Genomic DNA, 27,653 nt, shown 5'->3' on the forward strand with positions numbered 1-27,653 from the left:
GATAAAAATAGGTAAGACAAGTATATTCAAATGTCAGTATTTCACATCTATTAAATATTACACAAGATTTGGTAAACTAAAAGAGACTATTTCATCTTCATTAGACTCTTGCCTTGATGGAAAATAAGTAATTCATTTAGCATATGTAATAAATCTGTGTAATGCCAATAGGAGATATCAAAATGGGTCATGTTTTTACTTTGTGTGTTGACACAGTAATTGGTCAATTATGTGTAATGGAGACTAACTGCCTCTTATGAAAAGATACTTACACTCTCTGCATTAATAATAACAAGATTTTTCTTTCCCACACACACATTATTATGGAAGACAAGAAAAAAGACAAAAGCATGGAAAAAGTTTTGGAAAAGGGAAAAATTATTCACCCATGACTTGCACCATCTAGGAGCATATTGTTCTTAGTATCTTACTAATTGCTTAAAATTGTGCAACAGGAATGGCCTGGCAGACCAGGAAAGGTCAGCACACATGAAGGTACTGAGTCTTATCCATGGCTTTGCTACAGCTCTTTCCCTTTGAGCAAGTCTTTCCATCACCTCACTGCCCATCACAGACATGTCCATCTCTTCAAACATTCTAGAATATGCCAAACCTGAGTATTAAGTGTTAAATTAGCCAGCTCAAAATTACAACTATAAGTTGAAATAGTTGCCTAAGCCTCCTCTATATTCAAACAAGAAGGAAAGGTACCTTTAGAGGAAGATTTATCTCTACCTAAGGTGATAAGGATCGCCCTTTAGATCTGTCATTCTTTTTGCTTTGACGGCATTGGAAATGCAGATGATAAATTTTTATGTAGCCAAAATTAGGTGAAATCTATCTAACTGTACTAATAAAAAGTACCTACCTTGAACTAGAACTCAATGTACAGTATGTCAGCCTGAAAAGGAAATAATTTTTACCAAATCTAGTTTGAATCATATGGAGTTTCAGTGACATTGAAGAAAAAAAAAAAAGTCGTTTGCAGACCACTATAAAAGTATGTCTGTGATAATAAAAGAAGCTACTAAAAACCTCCTTTGCATTTAATTTTTAAAAAGACTTTGATTTAACAGATAAATTTAATTTATTGCTTGGGTAGAACCTTTGGGTATTTCACAAAGGACTGAGGAACTATTGTACTATCAGTTGTCACCTTGCAGATCTCATTAGTGTGCAAGACACTTGCATTGAAGTTCTTATTTCCATTCCTTACCCTATCTATAAAAAAATTGACAGAATGGTTAAACATTCATTCACTCACTTCAAAGAGCACTGGAGTTGAGTTTTCAATTCCACAAAGGGCAGAGATAGTGGCTTTCTTTTGGCACTTGCCTAGTCTGGGAATTAACCTGGGATCCCCCAGGTACCCATCAGGTCCTTGGGCAGGAGCAGCTGCCCATGTCCTGGTCACCACAGTACTCCCACGTGCTTGTCAGGGATGATTCAGAAATAGGCTTGCAGGAGTAGAAGAAAGGGAGAAAACAGAAGTTTTTCACTGCTTGCCTACATAGGGCTCATGAGTGGACAGGAGACTGTGTGTCCTTTCAAAACAAATTTCTGTAATGTGGCTATGGAGACAGAGAAAACCACAGCCTAAAGAAATTAAAAAATGAGAAAAAAAAGTGCAACTGAGCAGTGTATCAGTAGACAAAGAACTGGCTGGACAGCTGCACACAAAGAGTTGTGGTCAATGGCTCAATGTCCAGCTGGAGACCAGTGGTGTCCCTCAGGGATCAGTGTTGGGACCGATCTTGTTTAGCGTCTTTGTCAGTGACACGGACAGTGGGATTAAGTGCGCCCTCAGCAGGTTTGCTGATGACACCAAGCTGTGTGGTTCAGTTGATATGCTGGAGGGAAGGAATGGCATCCAGAGGGACCTTGACACACTTGTGAGGTGGGCTGATGCCAACCTCATGAAGTTTAACCATGCCAAGTGCAAGGTCCTACACCTGGGTCAGAGCAATCCCAGGCACAGCTACAGGTTGGGCAGAGAAGAGATTCAGAGCAGCCCTGCAGAGAAGGACTTAGGGGTGCTGGTCAATGAGAAAATTCAGTGTGCTTCAGTGTGCGCTTGCAGCTCAGAAAGCCAACCGTATCCTGGGCTGCATCAAAAGGAGCGTGACCAGCAGGTCAAAGGAGGTGATCCTGCCCCTCTACTCTGCTCTCATCAGACCTCACTTGGAGTACTGTGTGCAGTTCTGGTGTCCTCAACATAAAAAGGACATGGAAGTCTTGGAACAAGTCCAGAGGAGGACCACGAGGATGATCAGGGGCCTGGAGCACCTCTCGTATGAAGACAGGCTGAGAAAGTTTGGGCTGTTCAGCCTGGAGAAGAGAAGGCTGCATGGAGACCTCACAGCAGCCTTCCAGTATCTGAAGGGGGCCTACAGGGATGCTGGGGAGGGACTATTCATTAGGGACTGTAGTGATAAGACAGGGGGCAATGGGTTCAAACTTAAACAGGGGAGGTTTAGATTAGATATAAGGAAGAAATTCTTTCCTGTGAGGGTGGTGAGGTACTGGAATGGGTTGCCCAGGGAGGTAGTGAATGCTCCATCCCTGGCAGTGTTCAAGGCCAGGTTGGATGAAGCCTTGGGTGATATGGTTTAGTGTGTCCCTGCCCATGGCAGGGGGGTTGGAACTAGATGATCTTAAGGTCCTTTCCAACCCTAACTATCCTATGATTTTATGATTCTACATATAGGAAAACAAGGAAGAGCAAGAAGTTCAGGAAAAGAAAGGAAAAACTGAAAAGAGCAACCGAGAAATGTAAAAAAAAAAAAAAACCCACCCCAAAGTAGTAATAAAAAAAACCCCAAAACTAACAAATACAAGATGTTCAGGAAGGAGATTAATCTTTATTTCCCAGTCCCTCTCACTTGCTATTGGTGAAAGCTATGAAGACAGCATGACAGACTTCTACCAGCTAGCATGATAAAGTCCTAGCACATTGTCCTTGCTATTACTGTTAATCAGGAATAGCTGTCAAAAATTATTATGAACAATGAAGGTACATGTACATAGAGGTGATCATATAAGATGACAGGGGAGAGGATTTTGACAGATTAAGATATTATTCTGCCCTTCTTGAGTATTTATTTAACTTTCACTATTCAGAAAATAGTAGAGCAAGCTGGCTATGGATCCGTGTAACACAGGGGCCGCTAATGAGGCAGATAATCTGTATGTTACCTTGCAAACCAAAGCAAAATAAAGTTGAAGGGAATGATAAAAATGATGAAAAGGTAAGATAAACAAAAAAGAAGTCTGAGAAGCTAAGTATGAGGGAGAGAGACACAAATGGGGAGAGCAGCCATGTTCTAATCTCTTTTACCCTGAAGTCCTGGATCTACACTTCTGTAACTGGCAATACCATTTGGCCAAGATTTCCTTATTAGCAGAAATGAATGACAGACCATACAGATGAAGAAGAGATATTTGCTCATCCACTTGTGTTCATGACAGAAGACATAACCATTCCCTATTGTACATGTTTTTCATCTGCTGAGTTAGTCTCAAGAAATGGAGCATCCAGGACATATCAATCCTTTAAGGATTTTTCTACAACTAAATAACATCAGCAACAGGATATCCCATCCTTTTACTCTTCTAGCTTGACATTCATACTGCTCATTCTTATTCTTACTTCTCCTTAGTATCCATCCCCACATAAATATATTGCAAATTTAATCACAAATAAATGCCACTGCAAGAAAACAGTCTTTTGCTAGAAATTAGCCTCCTAATAATTTATATTACTCTCAAAAGCATTTAAAAAAAATCATGTGGTCTCCCTGTGATGAGGTAACATCAACTATGTTATCTTAAACTTTAAAACTTATATTATTGTCTAAGCAAGTGTCTTAATAGACATATTAAGACATTCCTACCTCTATGACAGCTAGTATCAAATCCAGGATGTGGGTCAAGGTGGCCTTTGGATCTGACATGAATTTTCTCATGTAAATACAAAAATTGCCCTTAAACTAGAAGGAAATAGCCAAGCTTTTCCTGATATCAGGTTCACCTAGTTTCCTCTGAAACATAAATTACAAAGACTTTCCACAAATCTAAAGTTCTCTACACTTCCAATAAACTCCCACATAGGTCAAATGCACAAGCTCATGGTAACATGCCTATTAATTGTTTGAAGAGGAACAACTTACTTTTTGCACTAAAAAAAAGGATAAATTAATATATTTCTAGGTGAGTATACCAAAACATTATTTTGGTAGAACTTTATACTGGGCTGTACAGCTGTTCATAGCTATCTGTTGTGTCTTCTACAGGACAGGGCTGCTTTATTAGTGACAAAAAAAAAGTTCATACAAACTACAGTTCTTCAGTTCTGCACTGTTCAAAGGTCACTTCTCCACTCACCCTTTTTGTCAAGGAAAGGATAGAGAATTACTCAATTTAGTTTTCTCTCAGTGTTGCACAGAAAGATTTTAAAGCCCTCTAATATGAAAGCAACACAAAGGGGCCACATAGAATATTGTCATTATTTGAAAGTAAATGACTGTTGTTGCATTAATCTTTCATCTACAGGGAACCAGACTCTCAGGTCAGGCACAGAGGACTAGGGAATTATCTCTGATCTTTGTATCTGTTTTCACAAACTAGCAAAGTCTGGTACAATTCACCAGACTTGGCCATCAGCTTCAATTTAAACTTGGGCTTTTCCGAAGAACTGCTGTTTTGACCGCATGTTAAAGCTCAAACTAACCCTCACATGCTCATACTTTTATCCAGACCACATCTGTGAGCCCCATATTCTCCTTCCCATGGTTCTGTTATTGCTACAGTTTCAGCTATGAGGTTACTGCTGAACTGTGTGTCCCAGGGTTAGAAGAGTGATGTGAGCAATCTCTAGCACATGAGCTCACAAAGATTTCACTCTGCTTGTGAACAAAAGCAATGTATATGTTTTAAGCAGCAATACGACTATTTCATCTTCATACTGCGCAGCGAACATATAGGGAAAAAAATACAGTAAAACTCTTTCTGATCTAGATCCTTTTTTTAAAAGCCCTGCTATAGTTTTACAGCCATTTCACAACATATTTTCTGTAAACAAGCACAATGCACACTACATGACGAAATGGTAAATCATGGCACTTCACAGAAGCAACACCCTCTCTGAGGCAAAGACTGTCCCTGACAAGGAAAGGAGATTTCATGGTCTTCAGTCATCGCTGAGTGTCTGGCCTCAAATCTAAAGGGACATACTGAAATCTTCTAAATTCTGTCACATTTACTGAGCATCACACTTCCTGTCAAAAAACATCTCTGAAGTAACAGAACCAGACAAAAAGAAATATTAACACATAATATTACAATGAATCAGGAGTAATACAGCCCTTATACCTGATAAAAACTCTCACTGAAAAGGTTAGTTCCCTGATCAATCCAAGTAGTGTCATACAAGCTCCCAAATATCCACAGCATTTGTTCAGCCACAAATATAATTCCTAAAAACATTAATACTTATTCCTGTTAGAGAAGCTGATATATAATCTATAATTTCAGCAGTTCTCACACAAACTGTCACTTCAAGTAAAATTTGTCCATAGTCCTCCAACATGCAGTCACTTGGCTGGTGAAAGACAACTCTGCTTTTCAGAGCTGAGGAGTATTTGAAACACAAATTTAAAATGCAGAATGAAACAAATGAAAGAAAATTATTCCCTTTTACAAAATAAAACCCTCTGCTCTTTGGTGAATCTTGTTAAAGCAGACTAAGACAATAAAACAGAAGTTGTCTGAGATTTTTTTAGTACCCCACTCCAGTTTATGGCCTTGCATTGATATTTTTCCTCAATAAACCTAAGCAATTATTAGAACATATTTATCCCTATGGAAAATTTAGATCAGTTATTTGACATTTAGAAGGATGCAGCTATTTCTTCCTTTATTCCTTATTCAAGAGATCCCTTTTTATGATATATTCTATAATACAGCTCAATTTATACTTAATACAGATAAGTGTGCAGAAAATAAAGACATAATTGAAACTGGAAAGAAGCATATTCACAGTTCTGCTATTCCATGGGCTCAGCAAAACATGTATGTATAGAGCCTATATACTGCCACGCTTGGTTTCTATAGTGTGTTTTTTTGGACTTCCACTTCACAAGCCAGTCACTCCCGATGATGGTAAAAGCTTTGTACTTGTAGAGAAAAATTTCCATTCTGTGCAGTATTATTACTTCAGGAAATAAGCCTTTCCCCCACTCTTACAAGTGTTAGTCTGCAACCTTTATTTTGTATTTAGATGCAGATGGTATATGTGTTCAAATTTAAGGAAACAATTGCCATTTGCAGTGTATTTCACCAGCTGATAATGGGAGCTCCATAGATTCCAGGGTGCCCACTTCTATTTTTTGGACACAGGCATTGGCTGAAATCTGTTTTCTGGTATACTGCCCACAACAGCACCTCCCCAGTGCTCCTTACAGTTGCCACACTATAGAGCCACTCAGAGTAGGACTCAGCTACAAAGTGAAGAGTTGAAAGCTGCCACAGAGGAAAACACTGTCACAATTCATAGTAAATGTCCCTGTGGGCTCTGGAATGTTAATGTGCTGCATACTGCAGCAAGGATAGGGAATCCAAATAGTTTCAAACTATTATAATGAGTTAAAAATTGCCCGCTGGTAACTATTTAAAGGTCACTAGTCACTTTTTATATATATAGTGCATGTATTCAGCTAGCAGAAATTTGGTACTACACTGTTGGCCATAAAGGGAAAAGTTGGACAAGTTCTAAAAAGAGATCAAAGCCTGGGCCAGATCCTCAATTAAAGTCAAATGAATTATATCCATGTATATCAGCAAAGAAGATTTTACAGAGTGCTATTTTTTTCCTAAAGCTAAGAAAAATAAAACATTTAAGCAATGAACTTACTGAGGTCACACCCTTGAATTGTAAAATGTTTTGTTCTCCTAACAATTAAAAGCTATGATTCTTCCTGCTTCCATCATTAATTTGGTAATGCTTTGGTTTTCATATACAAGTGCTGCATAGAAGTCAGTTCCTTTTCAAACAAAGAGGCTCAAACAGCAGAAAAAAGAGTAAGCAAAACAACCTTCACATCTTTAAGTTTGTAACTGGAAGGAAAGGATAATAGGTTGCCCAGAGCAGTAGGAAACTGAAAATTTCTTATAAATTTTTCATGGTTGACTTACTGTGATTTACAGGGTTGGTTTCTTTTTTTTTTTATTTTTTTGGTCAAATAACTTCACAGTGTACAAAAAAATTATCTTCTGGTCTGTGCAGCCACAAATAAAAAAAAAACTAAGAAAAGGATTTAGAACAAGGGGGATATTGGGTGAAGGGCAGCTAAGAAAAGCTATCAAAACAAGAATAAAGCAAAAAGGAGTGAAATAGGCTTTATACAATCCATATGGATTAAGACTCGTTTATTTGTAATTCTGAATAACAGAAATTAATGCTGGAAACATTTGCTGAACTGTATTTGCACTTTTTATTGTAAAGGTCAAAGAGGTGTATGATGGTTTTGCAAAGAGAAAAAGTAACTGTAATAAGGTCTATTACTTACTATACTTGCTCTGTAACGCTAAACCAAAGAGCAATGAACTGTACCTTTGGAAACTCTAAGGAATTGCCTTTTATAGCTGAAAGGTCAAAACAGAATTTGGAAGAGCAGCTATTAAGTTACATGGTCTTTCTGTACCGTTCACAGTTTGCCAGTGAATTTGCTGGAATTTCTATGCTGAATAACAGAGATAGGGCTTGCTCTCTTTTAGTATTTAAGTAGGAAACCCCAATCCTTTTCATATATAATCCTTCCTCCCAACACATATAGTCTTTCAAGTGTATTTCCTTGCTTTTGTATGTATCTGTACCTATTAAAAATGAGCACAAGCCTATTTCATAAGCACTTCTCCATTCCTCTTGCAGGAAGCTGGCACAAGTGCAAATACACAGCAAAGTTGGGTTAGGGCAGCTGATAAGTACGTGGTAGCCTCCCCTTCCCTCACGTGCTTCACAGCAGCACTGTCAGTCCATGAGAAAGCTCTCTGAATTTGAATGAGATGGCAGAAGGGGTGGTGATAAAGGATCCGCACTGAGAATATCATCTATTTCAGCTGCACGCAGCACATCAACATTCTAAGGCACAGCATGGGGATACTGTTTCACTCTGCTGGCAGGCAGAGGCTGCTGCACTACCTGTTTGTGCAGACACAGGAGCCTGGAGAACAGCTACATCCACGAAGTTTTTCTGCACTTGGATGTGAACTGTTGGGATCTTCAATACTGCATTCTACAAATTATTGCCTGATGCATATCTGAGAGCAGCTTCTATGATGTTTCCCTGCTTTCTGCACAAGGGATGTGAATGAAGTAAGAATCTCCATACCTCCTACTTAAAGTGTTACAACAGCTTTCTTCTTTGGGTGCTTTATCCAGCTCAGGGCTAGGTGTCAGTTACTGAGCCAGAGTCACAGGGAGAAACCTCACTTACCATTCCAGCTCCGGATCCTCCCTGTGAACTTCGTAATGACCTAAGATAAGGTTTTTAAAAAGGAAATGCCTCACAGCAGTCATTACTTAACCACTTTAGACCAAGATTAAAAATACTTCTTTTATTAAGTAGAAAACCAAGGCAACTGCTGACATTCTTGTGGCAAACACTGTAACTATCATTTCTGCCAAACAGGAATGTTCATCCATCTGGATCATTAGGAGTCTATGCTCCAGTTAATCCAGGTCAAATCTGTTTTACTTCTGTGCAGTGGAAACTATTTTGAGAAGGCCTATGCAAGGCCCAGGGATTGAGACAAACAGCTATGTAGAGCTTTGAGCACAATTACTGTGCAACAAAAATAAGAGCCTTCTGCCCTGTGTACCATTAGATATCATAGATCTAAACATGTCAAGGCTCATCCTTTATTGCATTATTGGGTACAGAAGGTATTGTTATTTCTGTGTATCATTAAGAAGCAGTTCTAATAATTACAGGAGCCTACAGTCTGGAGCATTTATACTGAGAAAATACCCAGCTAGCACAATATCTCACTGAAATAAAGTTACATGCAAAATACCCAGCCAGCACGATATCTCACTGAAATAAAGTTAAATGTAAAATGGGATTTGTCAAGGTGTAGGGGGGAAAAGGAGTTGAGGAACAAACACCACAGTTTGTGGAAAACAGAATAATCAAATAAAATAAATAGTAGTTTCCAAGAATAAATTTTTGATTCAACAGATAAGTTACAGATTTTCAGTGGTTTTCTTAGAAAGTCTATTGACCTATACCTCTATTCTAAATTAAATTTGCTTAGGATATTCTTAGTAAAGCAAGCATAAAATTACAAAAATTACAGAATAATACAGGTAAGGGAGGCTATCTATTCCAACACTGTGCTCAAAGCAGGTTCTCCTTCAGAGTTAGATCAGGTAGCTCAGGGCTGTGCCCAATTGAGTTTTGAATACATCCAGGGGAGGAGATTTAACAACCCCCTCTGGGCAGACTCCTCTGGTGCTTAACTGGTGACATGCACAGTAAAAAAAAAAAAAAAAAAAAAAAAAATGTAATAATATTCCTGGTATCTTGTAAAAATTTTCATTTTGGAAACCTCTTTCATCCTTTCCCTGTATGCCCATGAGCAGAGTCTGACTTAATTTTCTCCATAAATACCTATTAGGTTGTGAAGACAGCAATTAGATCCTCTCTTAGCCTTTTCATGGCTAACTAGTACAGCAGTTTTAACTTCCATCACTAGGGAGAATACAGTTTTTCACTCAGTATGGTTCCTACAATTTTGTAATGGTAAGATTTTAGGCTTTTCTCAATTTGTAATTACCTATAGATGTAGCTGTAAGGATGATATCACCCTACATTTGCATAATGTCTCTCATATACATACAAACTATATACATGTCCACAGTATTATTGTATAAACCTGTGCAGATTTCCTAAGTTCTCTAAACATTTCTAAAGCAAACTCAAACATTAGTCAGGGAATAGGCAAAGTTCAGCTTTAGCCACAAATACTGAACTAGGTAACATGTTTAAGCAATGATAACAACACATTTGTGTCATAGTCCTTGAAACTACTCCCCAAATTCTGAATAAAGTGCATCTGCATTAACAGGAAAAGAGTGAATCCACATACAGTAAGTCCATCTTTGAATCAGTTGCTGATTGAGCCATATATGTCCTCTGTGAAAGTCTCTCACAAGTTCAATATTCTAAGTCAGGGATATTATCAACTGTGCAAATACATTTGAGTCATTTGTAGGGCAGCTACAAACAAGGGGAAAGGGCTTCTATCTTAGATACAGAATGCTCTGTATTATCAAAGCATATAACAAAAACATAGGTGAATTAGTGAGAGGAGAAAAGACAAAACGAATTATATGATATCTTAGGGTCAAAGCACACAGAACAAGGAAAAAGCAAAAATGAACAATGTCTTTGCTAGCTACAGAAGCCATTTCTAAAGACCTGAGTATGAATAGTTCTTCAAAGAATGACAAGCCCTGAAGTGGGCTAGAAAGGCCAGTAACAGTAACCCTCACACTAGAGATGTTGAAAGAGCCAAGAGGGATACTCCTCACTGAGCAATATCTCAGTACCTTTGTCATTGTAATTGAGTACCATTATGGAGAAAATAAACTTAATTTTATACAAGGATACCAAGCACACCAATCTTTGAATAGTAAAATTATCAATTAAAGCTTGACTGGACTGGCAAATTTCCACATCTTCTTCCTCAGCAGACTTGTGGGCTCCCAAGAGTTTAAACAAACTGCAGTGCAGAGTTGCGAAAAACCTCTTGCAAGAGAGGCAAATAATACTAATTTTGAACAGGCAGTGAGATTACCCACTTTGTAAGCTCCAAGACAAAAAAGAGAGAAAATTATCAGTATGATGATTTGATATGACAGTATGATTTAAGTCAAAGCTGCTAACAAAAGAAATTTTTGAACATGGCATGGTTGTACTTGACTTAGGTGTATAAATTAATAAACCAGAGAAGCTGCAGTCAGTCAAGTGTCATGGTAAATGGCCAAGGGAAAAGATTTTTAAGTTTATTAATATTTACAGTATTGTAACATGAAATGTGGCATACATTAAATATGAAAGCAGTACTGAATTTCACACTTTCTTTAGGAAAACACAGTACACAATGTTTTCAATATATAGGAAACTACAAGCATTATTTTTCCTAATGTCATTGAATCCCTTTTTTCTCCCAGTTGAGATGTGAATTAGGTTCCCAGGAGATAGTTCTGTCATGGGAAGCGCTTAACTTGTTTTTCTTGGCTCAGAGGAGTCCACTGTACAGTGAGACTTACGCTCTCTGGAGATAAAAAGTAAAGTACTACAGATGACAACAGCCATTTTCAAAGATCAAGAGACTATTATCAATACTATGGAAATAAAATTCACAGTAATTCCTGTTTGTTGCCTGATAACTAAGGCTCCAAAGAGGATTTTTTGTTTGTTTTGTTTTCTTTTGTTCTGTTATGGTCTTGGTTTTATAAAGCAGTAAGGAACTAAGATCCTTTCAGGCAGGGAGAAGGGATTAGTGTATCTTGCTGATGATTTGGGGTCAAGCCTGGCAGTAGAAGTGCTGGGACAGTTCTTAGCAGTAACGAGGAATCTGTCTGAAAAAAGGGAAAGAGGGATTCATATCAGTGGCCACAGCAAACTGTGTTACTACTTCAAAAACTTCAATTTACTAACAATAGAGTGAAGAAATAGACTGAGCAGGACACTTGCCAGTGGTCCCCTTACCTGCTGTTTAAAGCAATCAAGCCCAGTCTAACTTGCCCAGGTTTTTGTTCCAAGATATAACAGGCTCCAAAACATCTTTTACTCAAACTGCACAAAAAACTGAGTCTGCTTTTTTTCTTGTGAAGTAGGAGGATGGGGGAGAGGGAGAACCACGACAAAAAAATTAGCAAAAGAGGGCCAGCACCATGCAGCTGACAAAGCGGTTTGGCACAAGCACCACCACCCAAACAATGGATAATGGGAGCAGCACAGGAGGACGTCCCATGGCCCCAGCACTGCAAAATGTAACAATCCTCTCTTTTCCCTCCCTCAAGCCTCCAGTGATTATGTCTCTGTTTCAGAAGTACATGGGCCTGTGGCCTCAGCCCAGATGTGAACATCAGTTTTCCATCTGTGGCTTCCACCATCAGCGCAGAAGTTGAGTGTGTCCCACCCCACACAGCTACAGCCAATGCAGAGACCTGAAGGCAGTATCTGGAAGGGCACAGGTGCCTTCCAGAGACTCCCCCTGGTTACTGGTGTCTATAGAGGCCTCTCCTCTGAGCTTCAGTGAGAATAAACAAGCTCATACCAAGTCTTGCCTATCCTCAGAGAAGACTCAGGTTGAAGACGTGTAATATAGGTGTTCTGACTAAGTGTGAAAACTAAAGAGAATCTAGACATATTACAAGTGAGGTATAAATTAACTTAGGTTGTGATTAATTAGACCAATCACAATTTATGCATAATCTGTAATGTATGCCATGCTGCCCTGGGCAGTGGTGGAATCACCATCCCTCCAAGTGTTCAAAAAACGTGTAGATGAGGCCTTTAGTGACATGGCTTAGTAGTAGTCTTGGCAGTTCTATGGTAATGGGTGGACTTGAGGATCTTAAAGATCTTTTCCAGCCTAGTTGATCCTCTGATTCTATGAACCAGTCATGCTTATTCTATACAGAGAACAACATGATTTAGATTATATGGAGACATACAGAAGACCTGTCATGGAGGGAAGGAGAACTGGAAAGGGGTCTGAGTTACAAACCTGCATCTATCCATCCTTGTTGTCACGCTCACTTTGTGAAAGCTGTAACTCCAGCAGCAAGGTCTGTCAAACCTACTTGCCAACCAGTGTGAGATGACATGGAGACACAAACATACAGATTAAAAGTAAAGACTGTTAAAATAACTGCCCATATCTGCTACTCTTGTTTGTATTGCCACCTTATATTCTCATGCAAGCTTGCATTTTGGTGGCACAGTTCTGTGCCTGCCATGTGTCTCAGGGCCTTCCTTGAATCCTCTCTGGATGAGTTCTGGCTTTCCTCCCTCTGCCCCACTTTTCCATGTGGCTTCATATAGTCTTCATATTTCTGCTTTTCCATCAATTCCTATTGTCTCCAGAAGCCTGCTACTCTTCAGGCATCCACTATTTACCATAATATTCATATTACCAAAACAAATTCTTGTAGTTGTTTTGTAAATATATAAATACATTTCTTTTACTGTAAGTATTACAAGGTGTAAACGAATAAATAAATAAACATACAAAATGGAGGCCCAAGTGCATGTAGTTGCCTCGCTAGTGTTTAGACTGAGCTGCTAACTAGTGCCTGTCTTGTCAGCAACTCTGCCTCTGTAGAAGAATCTTGTGGCAGAAAGAATCTGTTCATAAGGAAGCCTGGGGTACTGACTGCATTAATCACTGAAACAAGGAATTCACTGATTTTCTGGTGCAATTATGACTAGCTTACAGCACTGACATTTTTCACTGTTAAAAATTATAATGGCACTGTTAATAGTTAGGGCACCATAAGAGGGTTTCTCTGCATGAAGTCAGGCTTGAGTGTTACACTTAATCTGCAGTTACATTTTAAATTGCATTTATATTATAGCTTAATTGAAGTGTTCATACGATTTCCTACAAACAGTACTTTCAGTTGTTATACTATATCAATAATAATTATAACGATTTATACATTCATTCAACTTAGATTGTGCAGTACGTCTCAGAGTAACTAGATCTTTTGACAACTGCTGTAACAGCTAATAACTGTCACTACCATCACATAAGGTGCTTGAAGCTTCATAAACTCACCTCTAGGACCCTCCTCTTTCTAGCAACACCTTTGACTGTTTCCCGCTACAAGTTCAACCATGGCAACAGCAATGACAACTTCTTTCTTTATACAGTGAATACTTGCTCTCTTCCACCAATTTCAGTAGTCAAGTTCATTGACTAAGAAATAGCCAGGCATTATGTTACAATGAGTACAAATTCATAATCCTATCTGGGCCTCAGAAATTTGCACAGAATATTGGCAATTAATATCCAATTAATGCATGTAGACCCACTGGCAGTGTTACATATCTACCAAGCAAACTGTTGATGCATCCATTTTTATTTCAAACTGCATGCTACAGACTGTACAGAATATAGAATACACCAAAACCTCTTAGTATATTCTGAACTCAAGTACAACAACTCCCCAGGAACGTATTCTCACAAAAACCCTTGAAAATTAAAAAAAATAAAAAATCCAAAACAACCAACCAACCAACAACAACAACAAAAAAAACCCGGAATTTTACCATGTAGAAAATAAAAACTACATCATTACAGACAAAAAGCAATCTCTGGGTTTTTTTGAGGAAAAGGCCTCAGGCAATTGCAGAGGGCTGTTCTGTTTCTGTGTGAAAAAGAAATAGTGGATTCAAAAAAGCAATTTCCCATCAATGGCCATGGCTATTGGTATCACTGTAGACCAAGAAATAGGCTGCAGAGGATTAAATTAGAATATAAAGGATGACAGTAAAATAAAATTAGGAGGATGCAAATTTATATGCTGTAAAACTGAAGCAGAATATAACTTTCATAGAAGTGGGATTAATTTCAGGAATCCTGGAAGCTGTGACACAGAGTACATTTTCTTTCTGGTTCAAAAATACTCTCTGTCTTAATAAAAAGCTGTTATAACAGAAGTACATCTTACAAGTTTCCAAATTAAGTCCTCAGGTTTCCAATATGGGAATCCTTCCCACTGAATGACTTCTGATTAGAAGTCAACATTTCAAATATCTCACTTCAAACATCTCGTGCTAAATTTCAGAAACTTCTAAGTAAAATAATGCCAGAGACTGACTCAGAGAAAACTATGTTATCAGGCAGATAGCATTTGGTTGCACTACAAATTCCTGTAATTGCAGGATATGCTATTTAGCAGTTAAAAAGAGCAGAGAATCCTTTTATTGCTGCACTTTAACAAGTGAAAATACAATTAAAAATAAAGCTTGTAACATAGGTGGCATAAACAAATACGGTCTGGAAAAAATAATTAACATCTCATTAATATTTTTTAGATTTTTGTACTCTAAAATAATGAGGGAGTATACTGAAATTATTATCATAACACAAGATAGTATCAAAAAAGAAAAGACATAAGGAGAAAGATTCAACAAACATCATTTGTAGAATCATAGAATAGTTAAGGCTTGAAACGACCTTAAGATCATCTAGTTCCAACTCCCCTGCCATGGGCAGGAAAGCTCCACGCTACACTCTGTTACCCTAAGCTCTGTCCAGCCTGGCCTTGAACACTGCCAGGGATGAAGCACTTACCACTTCTTTGGGCAGCCCACTCCAGTGCCTCACAACCCAGGCTGAACAGCCCCAACTTTTTTAGCCTGTCTTTGTACAGGAGGTGCTCCAGCTTGATGGCTTTCATCTCTGCAAACTGACTCAATTCACCCTCTCCTTCAGCAGTTTCTGCATTTTGTCCTCACTTGCAAGAGAAAGTTGTCTTCCACACAATTAAGGAACCCCCTGGACTGCTTGTTTCAGGCTGTGCTGTCCCTCCCACAGATATTGGGGTGGTTGAAATCCCCCATGAGGACAAGGGCCTGTGAGTGTGAGGCTGATCCTATCATGGGCTTCATCCACTCAGTTGTCCTGTTCCGGTGGCCTGCAGCAGACGCCCACAGTAACATGCCCCATCACAGTTAAGGTCCCCCATCACAGTTAGAATTTATCTACATCTAAAGGATTAAAGTGGCAAAATTAAACACACTTCTATGAGAGAGACACACTGACTGTGCACTGGATAATGGCATTGATTTGGAAGGCAACAAACATTATGAAGGTCATGCTTTGATTTTCTTTTTCTAATTAAGGATATTGGAAATAAAATTTCAATTTGTTCATATCTTTTTAAGCTGAAGGTCGTTCAAGATTTTTATGCAGTTTTGCACCGACAGTAAGTTGCCAAGGAGTCTTCAAAATAATAACCATGTTTTTGCAGACTATGGATTAAATAATTTACACCACCTCCTTAGACACTTTGATAACTTACATTTTTTAAACAACTTTCAAAAACTGTTCTGATGCTACTGCAGGTTTAGTGTTATGAATTAAATAGATTTTAAACTTGGGCAGAATTTAAACAAATAATGGACATTCTACTCTAAATATTAATTTCAGGACGGACTTTCCAGTAAAAGGATGTTCAGAGAAGCTAGAGAGTTCAAATGAATACATCCTTACAGACCAGCCCTAAATTGATTTGCAGCTATTTATAATATGGGCACATAGGCAAATATGGACAGTTTTGATGTTTGTATGAGTGCCATGCAAAAAGCTGGCATCAACAGACACATGAGAGACGCCCCCATCTCACTTTCTAACCACTTGTCTGAATGGCTGCTGGCAAACAAAAGCACTGAGGGAGCTGGTTGATGTCACTGTGAGGCGCCTATTGATTATTTGAGAAAGGTTTTTGTGATCCTGGGAGGTTCCTGAGGACTGGCAAGAATGTGAAATACTCTAATTTTTAGAAAGTGCAAGGAGGAGAACCTGGATAAGCTGGGAAGGTGATAAAGCAAATCCTCTTAGAAATCTGCAAATCATCCTCAAAACCATTTTCTAATGTATGAAGGACAAGAAGGTGACGAGGTGGGTTTACAATGGCGAAACAATGCCTGACCAACCTGACCAATCCTTTCACAAAGAGATGACTGGTCCAGTGTTTGGGGGAAGAGCAGTGAATGCTTTTTTTCCTGATTTAACAAGGCTTTCAACAGTGTTTCTCATAAGATTCTCATAAACAGTATGGACTAGGTAAGTGGCCAGTGAGGTGTACTGAAAATTAGCTGAACTTTTGGGCTTAAAGGTTAGGACTAGTTGTATGAAGTCCAGCTGGAGATCTGACAGGAGTCTCGTGAAGTTCAACAAGGTGAACTGCAAATTCCTGCACATGAGGGGGAACCACACCATGAACCAGTATACGCTGGGGGCCTACTAGCTGGAAAGCAGCTTTGCAAAAGCGATCCTGATAGACACCAAGTTGGGCATGAGAGAGTAGTGTGCCCTTGTGGAAGAGATGGCTGATGATACCCTGGGCTGCCTTAGGCAGAGTGTTACCCAGGAGGTCAAGGAAGGTGATCCTTCCTCTCTGCTCAACTGTTGTCAGACAAAGCTTGTGTGCTGAGTCCAATACTGGGCTTGCTAGTACAAGAGAGACAAAGGACATACTGGAAAAAGTCCATCAAAGGGCTATTAAAATGGTTAAGTGATTGGACCACCTTTCATTGGTGCCCACTTACAGGATAAGAAATGATAGGCATAAATTGAAAGAGAAAAAAATTCTATGATTTTCTTAAGAAAATTAAATTTCTTAAGAAGCAAAAAAAAATTACTGTGAGGATGGCCAGATGCTGGAACAGCCTGTCCAGAGAGACTGTGGAGTCTCCAACCTTGGAGATATTTAAAACCCAGGTCGACACTGCCATGGGCAACCGGCATTTGCTGACCCTGCTCTGAGCAGGGAATTAGAGTAGATGATCTCCAGAGGCACCTCCAGTCTCAGCTGGTATGTGAAATTTCAGCAACAGTTTCTGGGAGGACTCCAAGACAGACACAACAACCCTTAGGAACTCACAGTCTGGCTGAAAAAAAAACTCCACAGACTGACTTACTGCACCAGGAAAAAATGGACTCCTTAGTTACTATTTAGGGCTAAGACATTTTTCACTTTCTAGATAAGAATTTCCCAGATAAGAAAAAGTAGCCTTTGTGTCTATGGTATCCAAATTTAGGGAAAAAACTCTGGTCATATTTGGAACAAGCTCAAATCATGTCCTTCCTTCAGTTAAACAGATTACTGGTCAAGAAAACTTTGTTTCACATTTGCCTGCAACATCTCAAGAACAAAATTAATCAATTCAGCAGTAGCAGCAGCTGGGAAGAATTGGCAAAATGACTGTTAAGTCATCTTAAGATAATATGCAAATAATATCAAGCCTTCTTGGAGCAGGAAAGGGTTTATTTGAAGTAGCTAAAGCAATATAGCAATGATGGGCACAACACAGAGAAAGGGAATGTGGCAAAAGAACTAAAGAGAAAATAAGAGAGCTGACAACAGAATCAGCAGAAAGAGTCTGGGCTTCAAAACTCAGCTCCTGTTCCCAAAGGACAAATAGGCTCATCCTAATAGGATGAAAGGGTGAATGTTTGCTGTCATTCAGTTTGTTTCAAAACAGAAAATGTTTCCAATTATGTTTTTTTAGCTGTAACAGTTGAAAAACACTATTAAGTTAGCAACCCTGCTAAAAATAGCAGTAATTCTGAATTGATTCTGAATAGACATGCCTTGTTTTGAACAGGAAATAGAAGTGGACAATATAATCTAATAGATTTCCTTTCCCAAGGCAAAAATGTGCCCCAATTTACATTTTCTAAAGCTTTACATCAATCATGCACTCAGATTAAAAAAAAAAAAACAAACCAACACTTCACTGGGGAAATCTTTTACTCCTAATTCAGGGATTTGGCACAATTTAGTACAAATTCAATTTATATGCTGTCCAGAAAGCATCTTAAGCAACATCTTTTAAATCTACACTAGTATCACTGGCCATTCCTGTATGCAAGGATGCAGATATCACAGAACTTTAAACAATCAAAGAAAAAAAAAAACAAACAACAGACTTGTGATGATTTCTTATGGTTATAATGTTGTTGTACATTCTACTGTTATCTACCTGCTCCTGAAATTCAGTATTTCATACTTGAAAGTTTCCCTCCCTGCTCTTGTTAGAACTCTCAGAACTGATTTATTTAATTATTACAAAGGGAAGGGACAGAATCAACCCTATAATGTGCTTCTCTTTTACAGACTACTATAAAAGGAATTGTTCTCATGTTGGCAACAAAACAAGAATTCCTTTTTGTGAGAAGTTACTTGGCTCCACCTTTGGTTTCCATTCAACATACAATGCAACTGAAGCTTTCTCCTCTGTAAACAGAGAGAATAAGCAGAGCAAACACTGTAATCTTGTTCTTTTGCATTTTTGGAGAGTGAGTAACTGTCAGTTGATGAAGCATTTATAAATGTGGCCATAGAATTTGGTATAAAAATATACTGATTTCTATTTTCAGCATTGTTTGCAGGGCTTGGAAGGGTGGGGCAGGGTGTAAGTATATGTACTAAATCACATGATAAGAGAAGGCTGACAGTAAATTAAATCAAATTAATAAAATAAATATTATATTCCCAAAATCTAGTGCAAGGGCTGCTAGTAATCTTCACTAAAAGCAACAACAACAAAAGAGACTAGATTGAATTTTTTTGATTTAGTAAGACTCTTCACATCACATCCACAAATTTGCCATCAGCCCATCACAGGTTATTACCTTCTGAGTTTCTTCTTCCCCTTCATTTTCATGGTCACTTTTAATAAGCTCTTTTTAAACTGAGCAGGATCACTGTCTCTGCGGTGGCTCCACCTGTATCTCTCTGCAGCAAGGAGGGCTGCTGTCCTTCTTGCTCTCCCCAGTCCCAAACAGACATCCTCACATTTCCCATTCTTATGAGCTGATCCGCTTTAGGATGGGTTAGACATGCAGGAAGAGTTGGGGAGCTGGCTCAAACTTTCTAAACACAGGAGTGTGACAGGATATCTTTATTTCTAATAGCATTTTAACCTGTATTGAAGAAATATGCACAAATCTGTTAGTCCCATCTTCAGCATCAGCCATTTACATCAAATGCGTCATGGGCTCCCATATGCTTATTTACAGCATTCACCATACAAGAATATCATGAGGTACTCTTTAACACCTCCAATAGGGCTTGCTATATAATGTTGTTAACCTTTTAGAAAATACAGTGCCTGTATTAATTCTCCACCACCTCAACAACAGCTGTGAAGCTCTGAAATTTGTTCAGAGAGAAATAATTCATAAAGAGTCTTTTGCAAAGAAGACATTTTTAAAAGTGGGGAAAATAAACAAATTAGAGAATAGATGAGGGGAACTATTGAAGTATTTGTGTGTGACAGAAGCAAGAGGAATAGAAGGGAGGAGAACAGCCGGACAGAGACCTTGGCGTTCTCCACAAATCATTTGATATATACACCATCAGAAGAGTACTAGCTGGGTTAAAGCAGTAATAGGTCTTACTGCAGAAATGTTTCTTATGAGAAGCTTGTACCTGGTTAGGGCCAATAAGGAATTTTTTCTTTATTTTTTTGCTCCCTCCTCCCCCCTCCACCCCTTTGGTTTTAATCTCCCTCTCCTGCCATTGCCATCCATGACCTTCAAAAGAAAATGTTTCTGCTTTGATAACAGGCTGCAAGCCTCCAAGGACTGGCACGGCTTTCTGGGAGAGAAAACTGTTGCCTCACACAGAATCCAATCAAAACCTGAATGTACCAAGGAAAAAAAAAATAAATAAATAAATAATACAAACCAAGGACATCATTATCCCATCTCATTGTGATTTGACTTGCCCTCAAATCTCATACCCTGTGTATCTGAAATAGCAGAAATGCCTCTATTAGCCAAGCCTTCAACACTTTCATCAAAGTATCTTCCAGAATAAAAAGGCAGAAATGTCAAATTCCAATCACCTTTTAATTTCCTTCATTTCCCTGTGCTACACAAAATTAAAAGCCTTACCCGCGCATAAAATCTTCCGTAAAACCCAGAGCACATGCATGCAGACGCGCAGCTATGCGGGCAACCACTGATTTTAGAACATGGCAAGCACCACTAGGGTGAGACAGGGAGGCTCCCCAGTGGGCATCCTATGCTCAGGGCACATTCCTGCAGTCAGCATAATTGATTTTTCACAACTGATAACGACTTCCACACTTTATAAGAAATACAACTTATTGGGCATCCAGCAGGATAAGGGTATGCACCCAGTCCAGTGCACATTTGCTAATCTTCTTCATAAGTTCATATTAAGAAAGTCAGGTACTCGGTTTGCTGTTTTTACTGGGACAATTTTGGAGAACAGTAGACATATAGCTTTCTCAGTCTTTACTGACAGAGGCAGGAATAAAGTGATTAAAAGAAACAGGTACAAAGGGTTTGATTAGCCTGACTAAAACCCTCTCATTGTGTGATGCTAATAATCCCACTAGGTTCCCAGGAATCTTTCAAAACCTTTTAGCAAAGGAAAGGTAAGCAAAATTGGATATATGGAGTCCCAACTTAGGTCATCTCTACCCACTGAAGAGTTTTAAACTTAAGAAAAAGGAATCCCCAGACCATTAGGATACCTAGAAAAATGCTGTAGAAACTCCCCCCCCCCCCCCCTTGGTAATGTATTTCTGTAATCGTTTCTATGAGGAAACTTTCTCAAATGTATCTTCTTATGATTAGAATTATGCTAATTGGTTTCTGCTGAAAATTATGATCCTTTAAAAATGTTTTTAAAAAGAAATTAAGTGTAAATGTGTCATCTTAACAGTTATCTTGTATGAACATACTCAAAATTACAAGAACAAATGATTTTGCTCACATAATACTATTTCTTTCTTCTACATATGCTTGTAATACTTGCAAACTATATTTTGCCTTTAGGAATAAAAGACTGTATGCAGCTGATAAAAAATTAATCACATGGATAAGGATTATTTTAAAAACACAGAATTAAAGAAAGAAGAGACCAAAAAACCACCCAAGTATTATCAGCCTTGTGACTCTAAATACTATCCAAAACTTAAAATAGGACTTGCAACCAGAACCAAGAAAGAGCATGACTTTCTTAAAATCCAGCCTACCTGTCCTTCAAAACACATCATTAAAAATGTTCCAACTTGTTGCATATGTGGCAAGTAACCTAGAAGGGAAGTCTCTGTGTTCTCTGCAGCAAGTACTCCGAACCCAAAAACCAATTCCTTTGTTTCATATGTGTTTTTCCAGGAAAATGAAGGAGGTTGTTCCCTGGTGCAGCCCAGCTGGCAAGTCATTCTGCAAAGCCACACTCAGCTAACCATTATTTCTGCTTTCCACAAAGCTCAATCTTCGATAAGGCACAACTGTTTAAAATTCCCGGTGCTATTCTGCTTCCCCTGACAGCAATATGGTATTATTGCAAGTGCATCCTCAACAGCAACGTGATGCTATAAAGTTCCACTAAATTTATCAAGTAGCCTTTTTTCCAGCAGTTAGCTATAACACAGTACAATGGTTATCCTACTAAATGATAATTGAGCTTTGGGGTAACAGTTAATTGAAAATGCACTGTGAAAATCAACAAGTCAGCCTTTTCAAAACAAGTCTGCTTGGTTCACAATCCTGTTCAATGTGACTTTGTCTAACATTAATCCATAGCAAAAATATATGAGTTAATCCTGTTCCCTCTGGCAATCACTTAAAAGTGCTTAACCCTTTAGACAGTTTTGAGGCTTAAATAATTTCACAGCATTAGTCAGGGGTTGACCTTTTTCTACTAATATTGTACCTTTCCACTTTTAAATAATGCTATCAGATCAGTAAACTATATTCTATTAGTAATATAATTTATCTTTTCCTTTGAAGAAAAAACCCAACAAACAAACCACTGAGGAGGTTACTTTTCACAGCATCACCAGTTTCATACACAGCATGCTGCCACAGTAGTGCTCCTTGAATACAGTCCCCTGATCAATAACCATCCTGGAAAATGCCATGGCCAGATGTGTCCCATGGGCTGTCTGAGGACCAGGGTTGAGGGAGGGGACACTAGGTAGGAGTAGAGAGAATGAAGCACCCTCTTGCATCAGCTGAGGAGTCACTTTGCAAGCAGTTCTTTCATCCAAGATGCAAAGAAATTTGCTGCCATCTTCCTCCTATAGCACTGAGGTGTCTTGGGCCACAGTAAATCATGTGGCCCAACAGCAGCATCTTTGTAACATGAAGGGGTTGGTGCTACCAACCCAGCACTCCACTTCCCCCAGGGTGCGCATGAACCACAAGGCTCATTCTGAAGAAGCTTCAGTGTAACCACGGTTCCTCACACACTGTTGGACATATACTGAGTGTTTGTGTCCATCAGCTGAACCCAGAGTACTTCTTCAAGTTCAGCTTCCTCCAAGAGGGATGTAGGGTGTGCTGTCTGTGATGCACACTGATACACAGTAATAAGCAGGGACATCTGGGAATTTGCTCCAGAAACATACTTCTGACCTGAGCTAAAGCATGAACCCAGATGGACCACTACTACAATGAACCCATAACAATTGGTAAGAGACCCACATTTCAGGCAGGATTAGTTTCTTTTCTGCACTGGCTCCGGTTTGATGATTAGTTCTATTTTTAGTCACTACTTTGTGCAAATCCAAACAGAGAAAAAGGATGCCTATGTGCAACTGCAAGCGTAATTTGGTTCCATGTCAGACTAAGGATGCAGAAAGAGGATTATAACTGCTAGAAGAAGAAATACAGCATATGATACTGAATCCCCTTGTGGGGATATCTTCTAAGATAAAGTTCAGACTAATCTCATCTTAATTAAAACAAAATGAAATTCATGATATCTCATTTCCCTGCCATTTTATTATTTAGGTCTCATTGTCAAACACTTTGCAGGAATCTAGGAAAAGACAGTGGCTGCCCAAAGGAGTTTCCAGTCTAACTCAGACAGAAGTGAACACTGAATAGCTCAGGAAAGAAAGTAAAGCCCTTGGTGATGGATAAATACCTTTATGTTTTCACAAAGGTCATTCTCAGCAGATGTGAGAGAAAGCAGGGAGTGGAGATCCTGCCTTTGCTTCTGTGGCACAGGAGGAAGCAGAGAAGAAAAAGGAAAAGGTGAATGCAGACGTGGACGGATTGTTGGATAGGAGACTTTAAGAAAAGAGAAAGGATGCATTTAAAAAAACAATTCAGAGGTGTAAGTGACTGCTGTCACTTTTAAGAGTAAAAAGTTTTCATCCAATATGGAGAAAGAAGCAAAACAACCACAGGAAACAAGTACAAGTGACTTGTACTGGATGAAGGCTGGGAATAAATTTGAGAACATTGTTTCGGGCACAATTTGTCACAAAGTGCAGATAGGGGATTTCCTTTTGTTCTGAAATGCAACTATAAAGAACCTTAAAAATATATAAATTATATAGAGAAAAATGCCATGCCCTTTAAAAGAGTGAGTATACAGGTGAGGAAATCAATTCAACTAAATAATTCCCAAGAAGCACTAGGATAGCTCCCTTTCATTTTAGATATGAACACAGTTACGTGACACAATTTAGCAAGTGATTTAATGGCTCTTGTCTAGAATGCTATTCATCTGCTAGATGCAACCCAGGTTTTCTATTCACATTTTTCAAAAGCTCTAATGCAGCTATTTTTTATTTTCTTTCTTTCTTTCACCTACTACATCTTCAGAGTGCAATTATAACTTCTGAGCTAAGCAGCAAGGATCTTTCCCCTTTACTTGGCAAGCACCTGCCCAGCTTCCAAAATAACACCGTCTCCTCCTCAAGGCTGAGTAAGAGCAGTCTGGGCTGACATTGTGACTCTCTTGGAAAAGGAGTATATAGAAAAATGAAGACAACAAATCCTCATTACTCCTTTCTAAAGAGGACTGGTGGAAAAGGTTGGGCACCACGTGGTTTTCTCTAGAGTGTCCCATCTTTCCCTAGAGAAACAGTAGTAAAAACTTTTAAGAGAAATCCACGACATTTCTTCTTCCTAACCTCACCCCCAGTATTTTCAAAATTGATCTGTCTCCTGATTATTTAATATGTGATAAGGATGATCTCATTATTCTACCCCTAGTTGAACTGTCAGATTGTGTCCAGTAAGTAAAGGGTGCTATGAAGACCTTTCCTAGGGGTACAAAACTGTCTAGAAAATTTATAGCTGATAAAACTTTTATCTACTGAACAAGAAAACACAATTCGGTTCATCTTGAAATAAGTGAAAGCAAATTGTGGCATAAGACCACACCTGTTCCCTATAATTGTCTGGTTTAAGCTTCTTTCCTGTCAATTACAACAAAACCAGTACTTTCAGGAATCTTCATCAGAAGTTAGTGACCTTACAGTGCATTATTTTTATTAGGGAAAATGATAGTGTGTATGCATGACCCTGACTTTTGTAATCAGAAAAACAGAGAAAAACAGAAATTCTATTATTATAAAGACACAGCTAAAAGTGGAAGAGCCGAAATATTATATACAACATGGGGTGGGGACCACAGATTAAGTCTGGACAATACTAACATATTTTTCCTCCAGTACAATCTGTTTTGGGAGCCTGGGTGGGGAGGAGGAAGAAAGATCATCTGGGAGCATGGTGGATAGATTTTAAAACTCTCTGGCATTCTTTCATTCTTGGCTGTCTCTTACTCTTGGCATCCTCTGTTTTTCTTCTTATTGCACAGAAGACAGCTTTAAAGTAACAAACAAGTGCAAGTCTGGAAAACATGCGTGTACTTTTATGAGAAGCACATGGGATAGCTCAGCTGCTGCTCACTTGGAACAAAACTGACACCCCCTCATTCGCTTGTTACCAGACAGTTCAGTGGCCAGAGAAGAAGAGCTCTCTTACTCCAAAAGTTATATTAGGCAGTGAAACTACATATGTCATTAAAGTTCAAAGAAACCGATTAATCCTTTGATGTGTTGCCCAATTATTAGGCAAATGACAGTTGTTGGGGTTTTGTTGTTTTTCTGTTGTTTGTTTGGTTTTCTTTTCCCCAAATATATGGGTCTGTCTTCTCAAGTCTTTTGAATTTTTTAACCCCATGCTTTAAAAAATGGTGAGCCTCAGGAAGAAATGGCTTATTTATAATTCAAAGGAGAGCCAGGTACTGTTTCTGGAGCACACCTTTTACACATAATATCCAGGATATTACCCCCTTAACGGAGACAAAAAAAACCCAACAAAAAAAAACAACTCTTTATTTTCCTCCCCTACTGCTCTCCTTCTTTAGAGCTCGAAAGCAAACATTTAAAAATACATGCTGTTAGTGGGCTGCATAGCACTACACTGCTCTGTCAAAGTGAATATTGTGATAAATTATGCCACTCTGTTCATACTTACAATCATCTTCTACTTCCTCATACCAAAGCATGGGAGCAGACATGAAATCTCTTCACAAAAAAAAAAAAGAGGAAAAAGACAACAACAGCAAAATATTTCTTGGCAAAGTATATTCCAACTTTGCTGCTCCAGTAGCTTTTGCTGAATTAGGCTTGTCCCTGTGTAACGACAGATGTGTCCCAGCACAAGCTCCAGTAGCAATGCAGAGGAGAGCGCAAAAAGCACCCCAGTGGGATGGAGCTTCTGGCTGGCTGATGGCAGGGTCTGTGTCCCAGGCAGGGAGAGTCAAGGATCCTCACTTCCACCCAGCCGGCATGGTAACTAATGCCAGTGCTCTTTGGAGGCCCCTAAATGTTTCAAATTCCAGGACCTGCGCAGAAGCAACGCTCTCTGCTTCCCTCAAAACAAAGTTGATTTCCCATAATAGGACAGCCCATGCACTCGACATATAAGGCTCTGCTTTCAGGGTGGCATGTGCAATGGATTTAAATTATGTGTTACAGCTTCCCAAGGAACAGTTAGTGCTACAGAGCAGGGTGAAGGCTTTTACTGCTTCCTTTGTGCAGCTCTCCTGAGAGCCATACTGAACAGGTTTGCCCTCTCCCCCACAAATGATCCCCAGTCCATTCCCAGACAGGATCCTCCATTTCTGGGAGAGATGCAGTAATCCTCCTGTCTTCAACCATTCTCTCTCAGATGAGACTTTCTGGATTGCAACCTCTTTCCCAAGCAGGGCAAAAAAATAAGCAAACCCCAAAATAGTGCTGTTGCCAAACTAAACGTGTAAATATCGACACAGGTTGTGGTAGGTCAGTAGCTGCTTGGGGAAAAGAAAAAGAAAAAAAAAGAAAAAGGCTATTGACTTACAACTGACCTTTCCACTCCCAACAATAGCACGTGGTACGGCTGCTATTCATGGCCCAGAAACACCCCACAGAAGAAGCAGAGGCAGGACTGTATGCAAGTTGCCTGCCACTGCCTCTTCTCTAAAGGGAACATCCCTTCACTTCCAGATCCCAAAATCTGCTGGTCCCAAACAGGTGGGACACAGGCTCATGCTCTCCCCCTGCATTCAGTCCCAGGCCACTTAATTTATACCAGAGGGAAAAGCAGACATCCTCACAATACCTGAGAAAGGGACTGTGAGATCCCCCACTTAAACATAGATTTTATAAGGCTTCTTTCTCTAGCATGTACTTTGTACACTATACATCTCGCCTTTTGAGATAGACCATAAAGAATCCTGTTATTAATTCATGGTTACATTTAAAAAGTCATTTGAAAAAACACTTTTAAGCTGTTCATGAGTTTTAAAAGATCTTTCCCTTAAAAAGAAAAGAGAAAAGTTATTTTTCAGTTTGGAAGGTTAAAGTGTCTATTCATGGTGATTAAAAATTTATAAGTAAATTCCTGGATTATACAGAAAAATAAACACAAAAATGAAGTGCAAAATATAACCTTAAAGCCACTGGCATTTTCTACACCAATAGTCAAATTAATACACTGGAGAACCTGGATGTACAGTACATTCCACAGACTCCTAAGGATTAATTTGCAGCCCACAGGAACTGCAAGTCATGAACTGA

General features: G+C 38.9%; 1 protein-coding gene across 1 annotated transcript in view; it reads right to left on the reverse strand.

Annotated features, from left to right (window-relative positions):
• Window positions 1-26,228, reverse strand: part of DMD (dystrophin) — a 1,017,291-nt gene extending 991,063 nt beyond the window's left edge. Inside the window, exon 1 of the mRNA XM_034074486.1 lies at window positions 26,068-26,228. Within this exon, the coding sequence (XP_033930377.1) occupies window positions 26,068-26,110 (43 nt within the window). The 5' untranslated portion in view covers window positions 26,111-26,228. The remainder of the gene's footprint in view (window positions 1-26,067) is intronic.
• Between the last annotated feature and the right edge of the window lie 1,425 nt (window positions 26,229-27,653).

The sequence above is a fragment of the Melopsittacus undulatus genome, chromosome 2 (genome assembly GCF_012275295.1).
Source record: "Melopsittacus undulatus isolate bMelUnd1 chromosome 2, bMelUnd1.mat.Z, whole genome shotgun sequence".
Taxonomy (NCBI): domain Eukaryota; kingdom Metazoa; phylum Chordata; class Aves; order Psittaciformes; family Psittaculidae; genus Melopsittacus; species Melopsittacus undulatus.